General features: G+C 35.8%; 1 protein-coding gene across 1 annotated transcript in view; it reads left to right on the forward strand.

Moving 5' to 3' along the window:
* Positions 1-21,140, forward strand: part of LOC150097905 (phosphatidylinositol transfer protein alpha isoform-like) — a 193,685-nt gene that overhangs the window by 52,761 nt on the left and 119,784 nt on the right. The window contains exon 2 of the mRNA XM_090406086.1: positions 2,063-2,093. Coding sequence (XP_090262212.1) covers positions 2,063-2,093 — 31 coding nt within the window. The remainder of the gene's footprint in view (positions 1-2,062; positions 2,094-21,140) is intronic.

Genomic DNA, 21,140 nt, shown 5'->3' on the forward strand with positions numbered 1-21,140 from the left:
AAGTGGCTAAAGACATCTTTAAAGTGGTCTTCTGCATTTAATTCACCTGTGTTTTCAGTTAGATTTTCAGCTTCATTATTTGTGGTCATCATTCCAGTATTACTCAGTTTAGATTCTGGTAAATGATAGTCTTTACAGCACTTGTTGTTATGCCCGAGGCCGTACTTAACTGACAAAATAGCTGTCAGCATTGGCATTTCCATTTGTTTCTTAATTTAGTTTTAACTACATTCATGGAATTAAAAATTCATTCAATTTCTGCATTAGAATTTGGCAGTATTAATAAATTTATTGCACACTGAGCAATTTCTTTAAATGGATTCATTCCAGATGCATCTTTGTATTCTTGTACTTCATCCCAGAATAGCTCAGTGTTTTCTTTATTTGTCCATTTATTTAAGTGGATAGTATTGTACTAGTATTCAGCAGCAGCAACATCTTATGTTTTCCAAATTCTTTCTAAAATGAGAGTGACAGGTTCTTTTATATGCTTTAGGGAATTGTCAACAGAAAAAGAAGTCATTCTTAAAATATTTAAGTTTTCATACAGTCTTTGCTTAAGCTGTTTGAAGAGACTAAGAAGAAACTGACTTATTCTATTTCTAAGATTGTGCTAATCATTTTAGTGTTATTTTCTTTTGTATCATCAACTCTGGAATATTTCTTTCAAATCTGTAACCAAGATTTCGTTTGGGATCCAAATAGTCATCAATCAGCAACTAAAAATTCTAATTTTCTTGGGAGAGATTCTGTACAAGTGTGAGACATTGCCACTTGAATGAATGACATACAATCATCTAATTAAGATTAAGGAGGGAATATATGTTTCATTTGTTCATAAACACCATTATTGACACCAACCATAACACTGGCTTTGTCTGTGAGATTTTTACTGTCCAAAAAAGTTCTTGGTCAAGAGCTTTTTTTTTTTTTTTTTAGTGCAGCCACAATACCACTAGCATCACACTTTTCTAGAACTGCCATGCTCAGAAATGTATGCATAATTTTGTTGAATTTCTTGCTATAATAAGTGATAATTCCTAAAACCTTATTCATTGTGATACCATTAGATTCATCTATTAGCAAAATTTCCATCTCCAATACCTGCAATTAGATCTTCAAAATCCTCGCGTAGAATATTCTTTACAATGTCGGAGCACTTGGTTTGGTGCATTTTTACCTTTGGCATAATTTGACTGTCTGGGATATTTTTGCAAAGATCTACTAGATGATTGCAACTGTTCAATGATGAGTGACAAAATTCTTCAGACTACTTCACAAGCATATTTGTAATAGGAACAGCCTTATATGGAACTGCAGCAAGATATTCTTAGTTTCATTATGCTTTACAAGCTGACAATATTTAACAACTGTCTCACATCTGTGAAACTTAGTGGCCTTTTGTGGCATCACCAGGATCTTCACACAGTGATTTACTAAATATTCCCATTTGCAACCACTCCCTCCCTCCTTTTCTGCTTGCTCATTTTTGAAGAAGGATATACAACTCTTTACTGCAACAAATTACAATCAGTCTCTGAAAACATCCCACTCGCTATTGTAACTACTAACCAGAGCACTGTGCAGTAGACTAACTTGAGGTGTTATCAACTTCAAGGTTTCAAAACGGCAGACTGTTAGCCCACATGATTGACTGACGTCATATGTTTGAAACGTGTATGGTACTTGCACCAAATGTACAATATAATTCTTTATTGAATGCGAACATCTGGGAAACTTTTAACACAATTTCTCTACGAGTAGGTTATAAAACAACTAAAAAGAGCTGAAACAAGTTTTGAAGAGCTAATTTATAGCTAAGTGCTAGATTAAAATTTTTAGAGTTAGGGAAGAAAAAAAGGAACTAGATCTAACTCCAAAAAAGCTAAAAATAGTAAAATTGTTACTACAGCACTTAGTTCTGGAGAAAAAAATTACTTAAGTCACGTTTATCTTCAGATTTAGTAATGTTTTATTGTTGAAATTATAAATTTAGCATTTCTGGATTTCATCTATATCAATAGATATATATATTTATTTATTTTTTCCTCCTCTCTTCTAGTCGTGTTATCCTTCCTATTACTGTGGAAGAGGTAAGTTGAAAGCATGTTTAAAATCTTTGAAATTGATTCATATTTAAATTTTGAGCTACTAAGCTACACAGGCTCAAATAAAATTTGAGCCTGTGCAGCTCAGTAGAAGTGGCTTTTGCACTCTACGGCACTTGACCGCATGAGGAAAGACTTGGGGGGGGGTTCAAATCTAGTCGCTGACTAGAGGAACATTTTTCTAAGCCTTTTTCTCGGGCAATTCCAATCTCTGGCACGGGCAAGCGGGATTTTTCTCCCGGAAACTTGGATTTTTTGTCCTGTAAAGAAAATTGGCTATCGAATTCACACTATTTTCTCAGACATTAAAATTATCGTGTTAGGGACCACGAGATGGCTGCACTTCCTAGCCATCTTCTTCATTGCATACCGATTAATTAGTGATAGCTTTGCGCCAGCTATCTCTGATTCGCTACCAGTGGAGATTGAACTGCCCACTCAGTCTCCAAAAATTAGATAGGGCTAAAACTGCCTTGCCTACTTCCTATACGGCAGTATTTCCCAACATTTTTTGGATCATGCCCCACCTCAATGCCTCAAAGATTTTGATGTCCCCGCCCCCTCGCCAACAATGGTGGGTGCTTTGAGTATATCAGTGATGAGGTGACGAATGCAACATCATTTTCTAATTGCCTCACTGTGGGGCATATGCCCCATGTTGAGAAACACTGCTATACAGGAACAAATAGAAGTTAGCTGATTTTATATATATTTAATTTATATTATAATTATTATGGGACATCCTATTGGATTCAAAGGTGCATGTGTCAGGGTACTATTCCATGCTAACAGTCTACACATCTTAATTATTTTATTGTTATTATTTATGGCATCTCCACGAAGTCCAGAGACTCATTGTGGGAGTCCTAAATCAACCATCATACATATTAAGTAATCATTTTGGTAAAGCATACATTAGACAGATCCATTAGTTCTTTGGAAACTTAAGTGGGACTAGATAAAAAAAGATACAGGCAGTTGAGATATTAAAGATATTGCAAGAGATCCAAACACAGCATGTATGCTAAAAGAATGTGCAAGAGAATACAGCAATGCCCCTAAACCTGGTTTGTTAGCTTAGGTCTCAACATGAGCATGGTTCTTAATGAGTTGAAGGAGGGCAAAATAATTCTGTTATAGAAAGGGGAAACTAGGATTGATGCAGTCACTTATAGATTGGAATACCTTTTTGAGGTATTAGGGAGGTTGGTATTTCTGAACCTGGATACGAATGTATGTGTTGCATAAAAACATATGATTCCATATGCTGGTGCAGGTGATAGATATAGAAGTGGTAGAATGGGGAAAAAAAATGCTAAATGACCATTTATCTCTCTCACACTATAATCAGATCTAACACTGACGTTCAGTTCCATCTGTCACATGTTGCTTGAGGAAGTTATCATGCAACAGCTCAATAAATTCAGTTTCATTCTTCTCATGAGATTTAGTAGCTACCCAATCAATGTTTGGATAATTAAAGTCCCCATTATGATTATGCATTTCCCACCCCTCATTTTTATTTGGTAATGTATTTTTTAAGGTCTGTAACAACATCCCACTATGAATTTGATCTTGTTAGACTCCACCTCACATCAGATAGCTTCAAACTCACTGTTTGAAAAACTGTTATTAGTGTTCCATCTCAACTTTAATTGGATTCAAGTCATCCAGTATCATTAGCAGTATATCCCATTATCTCCTCTCCTGTCTGTCCTTCCTGACAATATTGTACCCTTTACACATTATATATCTGTTTCTGATTGTGCAGTCTTGACTAATGCCTACAATCTGAGATACCAATGTATTCATCAAGGCAACGAACCGTACCCCTTAGTTTGTGATACTCCTAGGATTCTTGTACAGACATAAGTTCTTTGCATGACATAGTTAGATAACCTGCAGATCTCTGTTCTAGATAAGGAATTAGATAATTCCTTATCTTTAAAGATACCTGTGGCATAACTATAAACAAAAAATTACACGATAATCACAGTAATTAACTTCATTGAAACTACAGTAATCCCTCGATTAATGCGCCTAATGTGGTCTTTAAAATAGGTGCATTAATTGAAAACGCACTAATCAAATATAATAACCTATGGGAAAATGTATAATTCGTTCCTCAGGTTTCTTTTTTGACCCTTAATTTTTTTTTTATAAAAGAATTAGGGTATGTCTCAGGGCCTTGTTAAAGGAAAACCATGAAGCTGAAGGATAATAAAACATATTCAGAATATAAATTTATTATTCTGCTTCTTAAAGAATTGAGCTAATGTAGTTTGGCAGACATTGTTTCTTTTTTTCATACAACTGATGGTATGGCCGTATTGCCTCTTCTGCAAATTTTGCTGGTTCTCTCTCTTCACCAGGGTCAGTCTCTAAGCATTGCTGCTTAAAAACTTTGATTGTACGAAAACTATTTTTAAATTGTTTCTGTGAAACCTCTTTGTGCTTGTCAGTGATTAAATTTTCTTCATATTCTTCAGGATCTTCCCGCTGTGCATCTCAATTTAGCAGGTCGGAATTACTCAACTTTTCAGATTGAGATTTAATTAACTTAGATTAATTTGAAAAGCCTCTAAAATCATTTGCACAATGTGGAAGAATGTGCTTCCAATGTGAATCGGCTCACATATTGCTAGCATAATTTCATTCCACTTTGCGACTTTATAACCAGGCTGAGATTTCTCTGATTTGGCTAGAAAAGTCTTGGAAGGCATTCGCTTCCAAAAAAAAGACCAGTTTCATTCACATTAAATATTTGTCAATCACAATAGTCCCCTATTTACACAATTTTCTTCAAAATCTCTGGATATATCCTTATCTGCACTTGCAGCTTCGTCTGTGATTAGAACATTATGTAGGCTATTTTTCTATTTGAAACGCTCAAATCACCCAGCACTAACTTGAAATTCTTCCTTTCCATCATCATCATTATTATTATTTGACACCTCCAGGGAGTCCAAAGACTCATTGAGGGACAGTGAACCAACAGCATGGAACGATTGGCCCCTTCCAACTACTAACCGATAGCCCTTTCTTTCCAGGTTAGAAAGAGGCAATGCTTTTAATTTAATAAGGCCAGTTTAGCGGGATTCTTTTTGGTTACAATCTTTGATCCATGTAAAAAGAAGTCTCTCTAATTCAATCATTAAAATACTTTGATTTCGAGTGCATGCATGATGAACTTGAAGCAGCTTTACCCTTTCTCTTTGTATTCAGTAGTTGATTCACTCATTTTTGTGTTCTTGTCCTGTCTTTGCTCTGGACTCGCCTTGTTCATTTTTCTTTATTATTTCAAGTTTTTCTTCCAATCAGATTACTTTTCGAATCATTTTCACACTTGTATTTTTTGCTCACTAATTCTTTTACTCATGATTAAAGGTTAGGAAAATAATTTGAACTAGAATAAGGAAAACAATTGTACAAGATATGATCAGCAAAATGCTATGTAAAACAGACGACATAAATTTTGGCGTTTTTTTTTTATTTTTTTTATTTTGTATCCAAACATAAGTAGTACAGTAGTAATTAAGTGGTACAACATGATTTACAACAAATTATTACACTTTGGCGGTAAATTTGGAGCATAGTGTACATGGAAATAGTGTAGTATGCCATTAAAAAATAACTGTAAAATGTTTCAAATTGGTAACTAAATTATTTTATCCTGTGAGTGATTTTTTAAAATAGTTAGCCATAAAAAATGTATAGATCAAAAATTTTTAAAATATGTAACATTTATTTTTAAGATGTATATACACACTAATTGAATTCAGGTATAAAAAATAATGACGTGCACTAATCAGGGCCGCACATTAATCGAGGGATTGCTGTACAGATGTTTCATACTGAAAATAACAGTATATCAGTGTGTATAGAAACAAGCAAATCAAAGAACAAGAATACAAGGTACACAACAATCGGTTTACCAGTTAAAAGTGGTTGCTTAACTAGAAATTCATATATTAATAAATAATATTAAACCTATTTTTGATGTTTACATAAAATGAGAATCTCCCAAAGTTTTGGGAGAATGACAATTATTTTGATTCAGATTAAGCTGATGTAAAAGGGTTTCACAATTTTCTTTGAAAAGGCATTCATATTTAGAATGGCTTCTATGGAGAAGACAGGCTTCATCTTAGCAGATACTATGCTTGCCATATTAGACTTTTGAGGTTTTACATATTCAATGTAATAGTGATGTTCATTCTTTTTTCTACAGAACAGTTGTCTGGCCAAAGTATGTCAAATTACATTCACAAGGAATCTGGTAAACACCAGCTAATAGGAGTGACAATTTTTCTTTTGAAAATAGTAACAGATGTCATCATCAACATCATCAAATTCCTGCCATGTACCCTCAAGGGGTGTACAGGATATGATAGTACTATATGAAAAATTTACATCATTACTACCTTCCTATCTACAATTTTCCTCCAAATCAGTCTGTTACTTGTCAAGACTCCAACATTACCAGATCTTATATTTCTATCGTCTAAGGCACTTTGTACCGTATCAATCCACCTATATCTTGGTCTTCCTCTGAGTCATTTTGCTGCCAACCTGGCAGAGAACACTAGCTTTGCTAATCTTTCCTCGCCCATTCTGTTTAAGTGACCATACCACCTGAGATTAGCTCTGGTAACGCATTCCTGGATGCTGACAATGTCAAGTTCTTTCTTAATATCCTTGTTTTTAATGACATTGCCATTGATGCCATCTGTTCATGCCTCTAATCTTTCTCAGGACTCTTATATCTGTGGTCTCTAGTCTTTGGTCAAGTGTTTTACTATTGACCCAGCTCTCAGATCCATAAGTTAAAACTGGTTTGAACGCTGTCTTGTATACAGCTAATTTAGTGTTCTGATTGATTTCTCTCTTATTCCATATGAATTTATTCAGTTGACTTCCTACTATACCAGCTTTGTTGATTCTGTTGTCTATTTCCATATTTAATTTACCATCTTCACTGAAAATCGTGCCTAAGTAGCTGGAATGTTTTAATTGTTCCACAGGTTCTCCGTTCAAGACACAGTTGAAATTTTCAGTGATTCTACCTATTTTCATTGTGTTTGTCTTTTTATTGCTGACCTTTATACCATATCTATTACAACAGTTATTCAATTTAGCCAGAGAATCTTGCAGACTTGTAGCGGATTATTTAGAAGTATAACATCATCCGCATAAAGCAAAGATCTGACATTAACATCTCCAATTTTGATATCATGTTTAATACCACTTTCCTTCATAATGTGATCCATATAGATAATGAATAACAGAGGGGATAATGTACATCCTTTTCTCACACCAGATTTAACATTAAACCATCTTCCTGTAATTCAATTCTAACTGCTGACTTACAACTCAAATAAAGACTAAGTATTGCTTGATATAATGCCCCATTGACACCATATAACTGTAGCATATTGAATAGCTTTCTCTCTTGCCACCCTGTCATGTGCCTTTTCCAGATCGACAAAACTTAAACATAGATCTTTGTTATATTCCCGTGTTTTCTGAACTATTTGTCGTAAAGTGAAGATCTGATCCTGACAGCCTCTATTTGCCCTGAATCCTGCTTGTTCTTCACCAAGATTTTCTTCCACAATTCTTCTCAAACATTTCTCAAGTATACTTGCATAGATATTGCCTGGAACACTCAGTAGGGAAATACCTCTGTAATTCTTACATTCAGTTTTATTTCCCTTTTTATGTATAGGTACTATGAGAGCTCTACTCCAATCATTGGGAATTCGTACCTCTGTCTAGGCTTTCTGAATTATGCAGTGCAGCCACTGTAAGACTTTTATACCACCATACTTCAGCATTTCTGGTCGAATATCATCTACTCCTGCTGTCTTTCCACATTTCAAGCCTTCGATGGCTTTTTCTACTTCAAGTATGGATATGCATTCTTGGCTGTATGCCTGCTGAGTGTTTTTTACCACTGTGCTATCACTGCTTGTTTCATTTAGCAATTTTTCGAAGTAATTACTCCATACTTCCAGGATAACTTTTTCTCCTGTTTTCGTGTCACCTTTATCATCTCTAACTCCTTTTACAGCTGTCTTTCCTCCATGTCTAAGCTTCTTCAACAACCTCCAGAATATTTTGCCACATTCTTGATATTTGTTTTCTATATTCTTGCCAAAGTCCTCCAATGACTTTTGTTTAGCAAGTTTTACACACTGTTTAGCTTTCTTGCATTTGTCTCTGTATTCTCTAAGAGCACAAACTGACTTATTTGCCAGGAACTTTTGATATGCTTTCTTCTTTTCCTTCACTGCCTCTTTAACTTCCTGTGTTCACCATTGAGTTCTAATTTTTCTATCCTTGCAGACAACTTCACCACATGCCTCTCTAGCTGAATCAGTCAGTATTTTCTTCGAGGCTTGCCACTGAATCTCCACGGTTTGGTTCTTGTTCTCAAACTCCTTCATTTTTCCTTCAATAACTTGTGTATTTTAGTCCACAGTTCACATCTGAGAGCTGCTCAACTTTTATTCGCTTTAAAACTTTCTTACATGTCATTCATTTCAATACGAAATTCAAGTTTATCCTACTCAAGACTAAATAGTGATCACTTCCAGTTTTAAATCCTCTGTACACTCTGGTGTCCTGCACCAGGGAGAAAACATCACTATCAACAATAACATAGTCAATGAGACTTTTCTTATTCCATGACTCTTCTCTCCATGTGAATTTGTGCACATTTTTATGTTGGAACTTGGTGTTAGTAATAGCCAGTCCATGTCCTGAGCAGAAATCTAACAGGTATTTGCCATTGTTATTAGCTTTGCTCTTTTCTCCAAATTTTCCCAAAACATTTTTGTATGTCTGAGAATTACTTCCTACTCTGTTATTTAGATCCCCAAAAAGGACCAACTTTTCCTTTTTCATTGTGTCAGTAGCTTTCTCTAGAGCCTCAAAAAATTCCTGCAATTCTATCTTAGTAGAACCTTCTGTGGGACAATAGGCACAACTAAGTTTCATTGTCCAGTTCCCCGTTCTGATATTTGCCCAAATCACGCTACTTGACACTGCCTGCCATTCAAGAAGATTAGCCTAGTATTTTGTGTTGAATACTGTGGCTACTCCTTTTCTTTGATTGTCATTGCCTGAATATAACATTTTGTATTTATTGCTCAGAAAGATCTCACCAGTTTTTGTCTTTTTTGTTTCAGTCACCCCTATTATGTCGATCTGGTACTTATCTAATTCCTCAGCTAGCTCCATTTCTTTGCCATTCGGGCTTCTTACGTTGTAGTACCGATCTTTAACTCTGGTGATGTTGAGTTGGGGTGTGTTTTCAGATTTTTTCCAGTAGCTGACTTTTCGCCGTTCACCCTGGTTCCCTGGCGAAAACAACGGGGGCCTTGTTTAACTGGGCGACACCCCAGCTGGCATGAAATTTTGTCATGTTGTACCATCATTTTGTATTTTGGTTTAACCAATAGGAATACAATTTGGTCAGCTAAATCCCAAATTGCCAGCCCATCGTCGTTTTTCAGTATCCAGGTAGATACCCAACAGGGTGCACTACGAGAAGGTGTGATTTGACATTAGGTCAGAAGCCCTGGTCGGTTCTCCGCATTCCTATAAAGGCTATGTGGAGGTCTCCTCTCAGTTATATAGCTTTGACCCTTAAGCTTCCCAGTAACAGATGTTGATAGGAAAATGTGAGAATAAAGTGATACTTCAAAATTCTACTAAGGGATTGGAACTCTGTTTAATCCTCTGCTGTTTTGCTAAACAGCAAAAAAATTGATGTTTTTGTGGTTTGGCCTCATTCTGAAAATGAATTTACCACTTTCCTACAACAGATCAATAACCTTCATCCACACATTCAGTTCACCTGGGAAAACGAAAATGTCACTAGTTTACCATTCTTGGACAGCCTTCTTACTCTCACAGCCTCTGGTACTTCATCAACCAGTGTTTATCAAAAACCTTTCTTTACTGGCAGATACATTCATTGGAAGTCTGCTCATCACACTTCTTAAAAAATTGGTATTATCGAGTTTCTAATTAATAGAGCACATAAGGTATGCTCCTCTCCCTCAAGCTTACAACAAGAACATCTCACTATCAAAACTTCAGTTGAATTAAATGGTTACAACCCTCATCAAATCCAGCAGATAATTGACTCCTATGTTCAAACACCTGAGGATTCTTCAACAAACTGCAAGATTCCAATCCTTTATTTCTAGCATTTCTAAATGTATTGGTAGAATTTTGAAAAAGTATCACCTTATTCCCACATTTTCCTATCAACAAAATTGCTTATCTGTTACCATCTACAAAAGACAAACTGTAATTTGTTTATAGATAATTGCTTACTTATGCAGACATCTCTCACATGATTGATTCTTTCCACATAATCGTTTCCATGATAATACCCATTCCCATCATTAACATAGTTATATAACATTGTTACTCTTAAACCCAGATTCTCATCATTCCTCCCATCATAATTTAGTTTCCCTGACTCTCTGTGTTAGGTCTCAGGCTAATTTATAATTTTTCAAGACCCCAGATACCAAATGCATTCAAGTGTAGGCTGTCTCTCTTTATACAAATCCATTCTTCCCTCAAACTCACTCCACACAATCAAAATCTTGCATCGATCCACACAGCCTATGAATGAAATTGTTTGCCATCATAAATCTTCATTTCTTTCATATCTAAGTAATATACTTACAATTTTCACTTTCTCAATCTTCACTCTTGCTTCTTCCAACAATTATTGTGAACAAAAAGTAGTGCACATGCTGTAGAGAAAAAGATTTTAAAAAATTGGCTGAGACATGCAATTTTAGATTTTTAAAATCCTTTACCTAAGCAATTGTTTATTTTAAATATGACACTGACCTAGTTCATGAAGGATTTATTTATACTGAAAATAAATTTATATGTATAATCCTCAAACAAAGGATTGGTGTGCTGTTACCAATTTACATTTACAGCAATCATCACTTAGTCATTTTTCCATACTTAAAGTTTTCCTATGGTTGTTTCTTTCATTATTGGAGTAATTTTGAATTACATCTCCACCTGATCTGTTCAGGTGGAAATGGAATGAGTTGTTGCTAAGTTAAGAAGTAGAAGAATCTCATAAGGAGTGCATTGCACCTTACATTGGCTAGTAGATATGCTGTTCAAAAAAAAAAATAGCAAAATCCAGATCCACCATATGCTTTTGTACTATACACACAAAAATATAGTATACAAGCAATTCTCTTTTTTGCTATTCATTGCAATTCATTTTCCACCATTTTCCTGGTCTTCCAACAGGGTCTTCTTGTACAGTGCTTGGTTTTTATTCAAAAGCTTTTAAATTATTTTTATTTATTTTTATTTTTTTCATACTTTCTGATGTGTCTTTATTTTTATAGTAGTGTTCAATCTTAGCTTTCAGCACTTAGTTTTAGATATATAAGTTACCTGGCCTTGTTTATACTTTTATATATACTTGTCTTAGTTGCAGTGTTTAAATTTTTGTTTTTTCCATATTGTTCTTATTTGACAATTTTGTTCCGTAAGTGAATTCTCACATCTGAAAGCACACCCCAACTCAACATCACCAGAGTTAAAGATTGGTACTATCAATATAAGAAGCCTGAATGGCAAAGAAATGGAGCTAGCTCAGGAATTAGATAAGTACCAGATCAACATAATAGTGGTGACTGGGAAAAAAAAAGACAAAAACTGGTGAGATCTATCTGAGCAATAAATACAGGATGTTATATTCAGGCAATGACAATAATGGAAAAGGAGTAGCCATAGTATTCAACACAAAATACTAGGCTAATCTTCTTGAATGGCAGGCAGTCTCAAGTAGAGTGATGTGGGCAGATATCAGAATGGGGAACTGGACAATGAGACTTATTTGTGCCTATGGTCCCACAGAAGGTTCTACTAAGGTAGAAGTGGAGGAATATTTTGATGCTTTAGAGAAAGCAACTGATACAATGAAAAAGGAAAAGTTGGTCCTTGTTGGGGATCAAATGGCAGAGTAGGAAATGATTGTCAGACATACAAAAATATTTGGGGAACATTTTGGAGAAAAGAGCAAAGCTAATAATCGCAAATACCTGTTGGATTTCTGCTCAGTACATGGACTGGTTAATACTAATACCATGTTCCAACATAAAAATGTGCACAAATTCACATGGAGAGAAGAGGCAAGGAATAAGAAAAGTCTCATTGACTATGTTATTGTTGATAGTGATGTTTTTTCACTGGTGCAGGACACCAGAGTGTACAGAAGATTTGAAATTGGAAGTGATCACTATCTATTTAGTCTTGAGCAGGATAAAATTGAATTTCATTTTCAAAAGAATAACATGTAAGAAAGTTTTAAAGCTAGTAAAAGTTGAGCAGCTCTCAGATGTGAACTGTAGACTTAAAGTTCACAAAGATTATTGAATTAAAAATGAAAGAGTTTGAGAACAAGAACCAAACCTTGGAGATTCAGAGGCAAGCCTTGAAAAAAAAAACCTGATTGATTCAGCCAGAGAGGCATGTGGTGAGGTTGTCTGCAAGCATAGAAAAATCAGAACTCCATGGTGGACACAGAAAGTTAAAGTGGAAGTGAAGGAAAAGAAGAAAGCATATCAAAAGTTCCTGACAAATAAGTCAGCTTGTGCTCTTAGAGAATATAGAAACAAATTTAAGAAAGCGAAACACTGTGTAAAACTAGCTGAACAAAAGTCATGAGAGGACTTTGCCAAGAATACAGAAAATAAATATCAAGAAGATGATAAGATATTCTGGAGGTTGTTGAAGAAGCTTAAAAATGGAGGAAGGACTGCTGTAAAAGGAAATAAAGATGATAAAGGTGACATGAAAACAGGAGAAAAAAAGATATCCTTGAAGTATGGAGTAATTACTTCAAAAAATTGCTAAACAAAACAAGCAGTGATAGCACAGTGTTAAAAAACACTCAATGCATACAGGCATGAATACATATCCATATTTGAAGTAGAAAAAGCGTCAAAGGCTTAAAATGTGGAAAGGCAGCAGGAGCAGATGATATTTGATCAGAAAAGCTGAAGTATGGTGGTATAAAAGTCTTACAGTGGCTGCACTGTATAGTTCAGAAAGCCTGGACAGAGGAATAAATTCCTGATGATTGGAGTAGAGCTCTTATAGTACCCATATAAAAAAAAGGAAATAAAACTGAATGTGAGAAATACAGAGGTATTTCACTACTGAGTGTTCCTGGCAAGACAAGTATACTTGAGAAACGGTTGAGAAGAATTGTGGATGAAAAGCTTTGTGAAGAAAAAGCTGGATTCAGGCCAAATAAAGTCAGTCAGGATCATATCTTCACTTTACGACAAATAGTTCAGAAAACATGGGAATATAACAAAGATCTCTGTTTAAGTTTTGTCGATCTGCAAAAGGCATATGACAAGGTGCCAGGAGAGAAGCTATTCAATATACTATATTCAATATTCATCATCAAATTTTCTGACATGTACCCTCAAGTGGGCATACAGAGATTAGTGCTCTTCTGTCTTCAAATATCCAGTAATTCTTCATTAAGAACAGCTGAAATATCTTCTTCGAGAACTGATATAGAATTGATGTTTGAAGCTAATTCTTTTTTGGCAGTACGAAATCTACACACAAATTGAAGGTACTGCCATGGGTAGCCCTGTGTCTCCACCTTTGGCAAACTACTATTTGAAACAATTTGAAGATACTATGTTCTCATCCATTCATCCTCAACCATCTCTTTGGTACCGTTACGTCTAATGTTTTTGCTGGCTGTTTGACCACACACTGAAGATGAACTTTCCACTTTTCCACAATGGATAAATAACCTTCACCCATGCATCCAATTCACTATGGAAAAAGAAAACTCTGGTACTTTACCATTTTTGAACATTCTCCTTACTAGAATGTCTTCTGGTACCTTATCTACAAGTGTCTTTCGAAAACCCACTTTTACTAGCAGATACATTCACAAAAAGTCTGCGCACCACATGTCTCAAAATTTTGATATTCTTAAATCCCTAATTCATAGAGCACATAAAGTTTGCTCTTCCCCAATAATCTTACAACAAGAACTTTCCAGCATTAAAAAGTTAATGGGATCAAATGATTACAACTCCAATCAAATCCAACATATACTTGACTCTTATGTTCCATACCTACAGTTTCTTCAACAGTCTGCAGAGTTCCTATTCCGTACATTCCAGGAATCTCAGAACCTATAGGTAGAATTCTGAGAAAGTATCAACTGATTCCAACATATATTCCTATCAACAAAATTTCTTCTTTATTACCTTCTACAAAGGATAAACTGTCTTCTCTATCCTCGGCTGGCGTTTACCAAATACCTTGCGAACATGATGTCTCTTATTTTGTACAAACTGGCAGTTCTTTGGAAAAAAGAATAAAAGAACATTAGTATTATATTGATTGTAACAAACCTCTGAAGTCTGGTCTGGCGCAGCACAGTATTGACTCTACTGATAGTGTCCAATGGGATAAAGCAGTTCTCCTCCATAGATGCAGATTCAAATATGAACACTTATTCAAAGAAAGTTGTGAAACTATCTTACACCGACCAAATTTAAATAGAAATGACTGTATGTCTCTCAAAGATCTGGGAGACTTTTATCTTATGTAAAAAAAAAAATATTTATCTTAATAGATTAAATTTGTTATTTCTATTATTTCTTAGTACGCGGTAACAATTGTATTTTAATAGGTGATCCACTGAACGTTTGCCCGTATTCTATTACTGTTACAGACACTAAAGATGTACTATTATTTTTAGTACGAAATATCTCTCTTTTTACTAATTAAAGATTTCACTGTGGTTTTTCATGTTACTTTATTATTTAATTACTATGCCACAGGTTCCATTAAAAATCAGACATACAAAAATATATTGGGAAAATTTGGAGAAAAGAGCAAAGCTAATAATAATGGCAAATACCTGTTAGAATTCTGCTCAGGACATGGACTGGTTATTACTAACACAATGTTCCAACATAAAAAAATGTGCACAAATTCACATGGAGAGAAGAAGCAAGGAATAAGAAAAGTCTCATTGATTATGTTATTGTTGATAGTGATGTTTTCTCCCTTGTGCAGGACACTAGAGTGTACAGAGGATATGAAATTGGAAGTGATCACTATTTAGTCTTGAGTAGGATAAAATTGAATTTCATATTGAAAAGAATAACATTTAAGAAAGTTTTAAAGCAAATAAAAGTTGAGTAGCTCTCAGATGTAAACTATTGACTAAAATACACAAATATTATTCATGAAAAAATGAATAGCCAAAAAGAGTTTGAGAGTAGGAACCAAACCTTGGAAATTCAGTGGCAAGCCCTGAAGAAAACACTGCTTGATTCAGCCAGAGAGGCATGTGGTGAGGTCTCTAAGGGTAGAAAAATCAGAACTCCATGGTGGATAGAGGAAGTTAAAGAGGCAGTGAAAGAAAAGAATAAAGCATATCAAAAGTTCCTGTATTCTCTAAGAGCACAAGCTCTTAGAGAATACAGATGTAAGAAAGCTAGACACTATGTAAAACTAGCTAAACAAACGTCATGGGAGGACTTTGATAAGAACATCGAAAATAAATATCAAGAAGGTGGCAAGATATTCTGGAAGTTATTGAAGAAGCTTAGAAATGGAGGAAAAAGTGCTGCAAAAGGAATTAGAGATGATAAAGTTGAAATGAAAACAGGAGAAAAAGATATCCTTGAAGTATGGAGTAATTGCTTCAAAAAATTACTAAATGAAACAAGCAGGTATGCAGTCAGGAATATATATCCATACTTGAAGTAGAAAAAGCCATCAAAAGTCTGAAATGTGGAAAGGCAGCTGGATTAGATGATATTCGACCACAAATGCTGAAGTATGGAGGTATAAAAGTCTTGCAGTGGCTGCACTGCATAGTTCAGAAGACCTGGACAGAGGAACAAATTCCAAATGATTAGAGTAGAGCTCTCATAGTACCCATATATAAAAAGGGCAATAAAACTGAATGTGGGAATTAGAGATATTTCTCTTAATGTTCCTAGTAAGATACATGCAAGTATACTTGAGAAACGGTTGAGAAGGATTGTGGAAGAGAAGCTTGGTGAAGAACAAACTGGATTCAGGCCAAATAGAGGCTGTCAGGATCAGATTTTCATTTTATGACAGGTAGTTGAGAAATCATGCGAATGTAACAAAGATCTGTATTTAAGTTTTGTATATCTGGAAAAGGCATATGACAAGGTGCCAAGAGAGAATCTATTTGAAACGAATAGAGAGAATCTATTCAACTCTTATAGGGTGTCAATGGGACATTATATCAAGCAATACTTAATCTTTATTTGAGTTGTAAGTCAGCAGTTAGAATTGAAGGAAGTATATAGGAAGATGGTTTAATGTTAAATCTGGTGTGAGACAAGGATGTATTTTATCCCCTCTGTTATTCATTATCTATATAGATCACATTATGAATGAAAGTGTTATTAAACCTTATATCAAAATTGGAAAGGTTAAGCTCAGCTGTTTGCTTTATTCTTCTAAATAAATCCGCAACAAGTCTTCAAGATTCCCTGACTAAAGTGAATAACTGTTGTAATAGATATGGTATGAAGGATAGTATTAAAAAGACAATAAAAATAGGCAGAAACATTGAAAATATCAACTGCATTGTGAATGGAGAAGCTATAAAACAAGTAAAACATTTCAGCTGCTTAGCTGAAATGTTTTTTTGTGAAGATGGTAAATTAAATATGGAAATAGACAACAGAATCAACAAAGCTGGTATGGTAGGAAGCCAGTTGAATAAATTTATGTGGAATAAGAGAGAAATTAGTCAGAACACTAAATTAGCTGTATACGAGACAGTATTCAAGCCAATTTTAACTTATGGATCTGAGAGCTGAGTCAGAAGTAAAACACTTGACCAAAGACTAGAGACTGCAGATATGAGAGTTCTGAGAAAAACTTGGAGGCATGAACAGATGGCATCAATGGCAATATCATATTAAAAACGAGGATATTAGGAAAGAACTTGATATTGTCAGCATCCAGGAATGTGTTAGCAGAGCTAATCTCAAGTGATATGGTCACTTAAACAGAAATGGAGAGGAAATATTAGCAAAACAAGTGTTTTGCCAGGTTGGCAGGAAAAGGACCCATAGGATGACCAAGATATAGATGGATTGATGTAGTAAAAAGTGCCTTAGAAGATAGAAATATAAGATCTGATAATGTTCGAGTCTTGACAGGTAACAAACTAATTTGGAGTTAAGTTGTAGATAGGAAGTTAGTGATGATGTAATTTTTCATATAGTACTGTCATCTCCTGTACACCCCTTGAGGGTGTGTGTGTGTGTATCAGGAATTGGATGTTGACTCTCTTCCTTTACAGTCTTCTCAATGGATAAGCTTCTAGCTGACCTGGTGTTTTAATATTTCTTCTGCCAAACTGGAAGATCTCTTGCTGTTCATTATGATGAACATTTCAACCATGTCATATTTCATGAGCCAGATCAATCTTGACTTGCAGAATATACCATCTCCACCAAACAGCTGATTTTTTGGAAAGTCCTACACAAAGCCATTGTCTTTTATAACAGTTATATGTGGGATGAGTCGAGTGGAAGAGGACAGAGAGGTGTACAAAAAGAGAAAGCAAGAAGCCAAGAGAGTTGTGGCACAGGCGAAGGCCATGGCATATCAAGATCTGTATGATCAATTAGAAACAAAGGAAGGACAGAGAAAAATTTACCAACTAGCGAAATGTAGAAATAAAGCAGCTAAGGACATCTTACATGTGAGGCAGATCAAAGATGCTGAAGGAAGAGTATTATGGAGGGATGTGGACATAAGAAACAGATGGAAAATATACTTTGAGGGACTTCTGAATGAGGAAAATGCAAGGACTCACAGAGGAGATGGGCAGCCTTCTGAGGGGATGGTGCAGAACATCAGTAGAATGGAAGTGACGGAGGCCATGAAGAGGATGAGGAATGGAAAAGCGGTGGGCCCCGACAGAATTCCAGTGGAGGCATGGAAGGCACTGGGGGAAGAGGGAATTGACCTGCTGTGGGACCTGTTCATGAAAGTTTGCCAACAGGAAAATATACCCGAGGAATGGAGGGAGAGTACTCTTGTTCCCATCTACAAGGGTAAAGGGGATGCACAAGACTGTAAAAATTACAGAGGAATAAAGTTGATGTCCCACACAATGAAGATCCTAGAAAAGGTTCTGGATGGTAGATTGAGGGAGGAGGTGGAGATTGCAAAGGAACAATTTGGCTTCATGCCTGGAAGATCAACAACAGATGCTATCTTTGGGTTACGACAGATGATGGAAAAATATCGAGAGAAACAAAGGGAGCTACATCTGGTATTTATTGATCTGGAGAAAGCATACGATAGAGTGCCAAGGCAAGAAGTCTGGAGGTGTCTGAGGGAGAAGAAGGTGCCGGAGAAATATGTCAGGTTGGTGCAGGAAATGTACAGAAATGTGAAGACAAGTGTTCGGACCTGTTTGGGACAGACAGAAAGTTTTCAAGTAACAGTTGGCTTGCATCAAGGGTCAGCATTAAGTCCGTTTCTGTTTAATATTGTGATGGAGGTGGTAACAGAGGAGGTGAGAGAAGATGCACCTTGGACAATGTTGTATGCAGATGACATCTTGCTGTGTGTAGATTCAAGAGAAGAAGCGGAAACTAAACTGGAAAGATGGAGAAAAGTACTGGAAGAGAGAGGTATGAGACTGAGCAGAAGTAAGACAGAGTATATGTGTTGCGCAGTGGGCGGTGGCCAGGAGACAGACCTGGAGCTGGAAGGAAATGTCATCAGGAAGGTGAGAGACTTTAGATACTTAGGTTCGACAGTGGAAGAAGATGGAGGAGGTGAGAAGGAAGTGGGATGCAGGATACAAGCAGGTTGGAGGAACTGGAGGGAGATGGCTGGAGTGTTATGTGATAAGAGGGTGCCGATCAATCTGAAAGGCAAAATTTATAGGACAGTAGTGAGGCCAGCTATGACATATGCTATAGAAACTGTGGCCCTGAGGAAAAATAACATTAGCAGGATGGAAGTAGCAGAGATGAGAATGCTTAGGTGGATGTGCGGTGTGACCAAAAAGGATCATCTGAGAAATGACTATGTCAGGGGAACAGTGAAAGTTACGAACTTAGGAGCGAAAATACAGGAGGCAAGGTTGAGATGGTTTGGTCATGTGATGAGGAGGGAGGACGAATATGTGGGAAGAAGGGTCATGCAGATGGATGTGCAAGGAAGGCGGAAGCGTGGGCGGCCAAAGAAGAGATGGAGGGAGCTGGTAGAAGAGGACTTGAAGATGAAGAACTTGGATGTGCTGACAGCCCAAGACAGGAAGGTGTGGAGGAGACTCATAATAAACAGTGACCCCACTTAAGTGGGAGAAGCTGCAGAAGAAGAAGATACAAAGAAAACTGTAAAATGTTCTTCATATCTAATTTGTTTTAAAAAAATTTGTCATTATGTCAGGATGTCAATAGCAGTGTTGAGAACAATTTAACATATTAAAAGAAAGACAAATACCAAATAATACCCTAAAAGAAGTATACATGAAAATAATCAAATACAAATAAGATTAAATCATGAGCTATCATATACGAGAGAGATAAACCAAGGGGTCCAAAAGGGATGTCCCCTCTCAGCAACTCTTTTTAATATTTACCTAAATGAAATAATTAAATGGAATAAAAATTTCCATCAAGGTATTAAACTTTCTCCTACTGTGAACACACTCTTTTTTGCTGATGACCAAATAATAATTAAAAATTCTGAAGACAACTTATAGAAAGCTATTCTAGATCTAAATGAGATAGCCAAAGATTATGGTATGATAATGTCAACAGAAATATCAAAAACTATGGCCTTTGAAGGACAGTCTGTCTACCTTACATATAGCATAAATTGGGGAATGCTGATCATTAAAAATACCTGTTTTGTTTATTATCAGTGATTTTGTTATAATGGAATACAACTAGTACAACTAGGATAAGCATGAGTCATTTTATTTTATAAAGTGCTGAGTCATTCTCAAAGTAATGAGTTAATATCAGCATAGTAACCTAAAATAGATCTTCAGCAGCCTTGATACCAATAAGTCTCTTGGCCCTCATGGTATTCCTTTTATTGTACCTAAAAGCTTGTGCCCCAGAACTTGCACTTGTCCTGCATTGTCTCTTCAAGTTGTCATACTCATCTAGCATCTATCCTCCTCACTACCACCACAACCTGGAAACAGGCGTTTGGACAAACGAATTTTCAAAAGAAGATATGAATCAACCATCAAACTATCATTTTATTACTCTGACCTCAAATTTGGGATTCTCCCCAAAATAACAGAAAAAAAGGTGAATGGCCAATTGCTTCACAACTTACTAGGTTGGCAGATTACTTAAAGGTAAGATTGTTAGAAGTTTTTTTCCATTTGGTTAGACTATAATAAATTTAGTTTAATCCTTTATCCAAGTGTAAACAAATAAAGTTTGCACCTGAAGTATCTTCAGGACTGAAGCAACTCGTAAAGGTAGACTAAGCTTTCATCACTACTTCTCTTAGTATATCTCTCATAATGCAATAGCATTAAAGGAAGGGCACACTACCCAGACCTAAATATGACTTCTCCATTGCTTTCACGTTAGTATCACCACCTCTGGGTCTGGCTCCCACTGACGAGACCTTAATAAAGGTCAAAACCTGTCTGGGCAGTGGCCCTTCCTTTAATGCATAGCATTATACATGTCTGCAAGGAGATGTGCTTTGCATTATGGGAGATACTAAGACAAGTAGTGATGAGTGTTTGGTCCACCTTTACCACGAGTTGCCTCAGTCCTGAAGATACCTAGGTGCAAACTTTGTTTGCTTACACTTGGATAAAGGATTAAACTAAATTTATTAAAAGATAAGATTGTTTTTTAAGCTTCACAAGATAACTCAAGCTTGATAGTGAAAAGGTTAAAATAATTCTTACATTGTAGTGCCCTAGAAACGGTC

Source organism: Typopeltis vanoorti, chromosome 16 (genome assembly GCF_054136105.1).
Source record: "Typopeltis vanoorti isolate ZY-2024b chromosome 16, IOZ_Tvanoo_1.0, whole genome shotgun sequence".
Classification (NCBI taxonomy): Eukaryota; Metazoa; Arthropoda; class Arachnida; order Uropygi; family Thelyphonidae; genus Typopeltis; species Typopeltis vanoorti.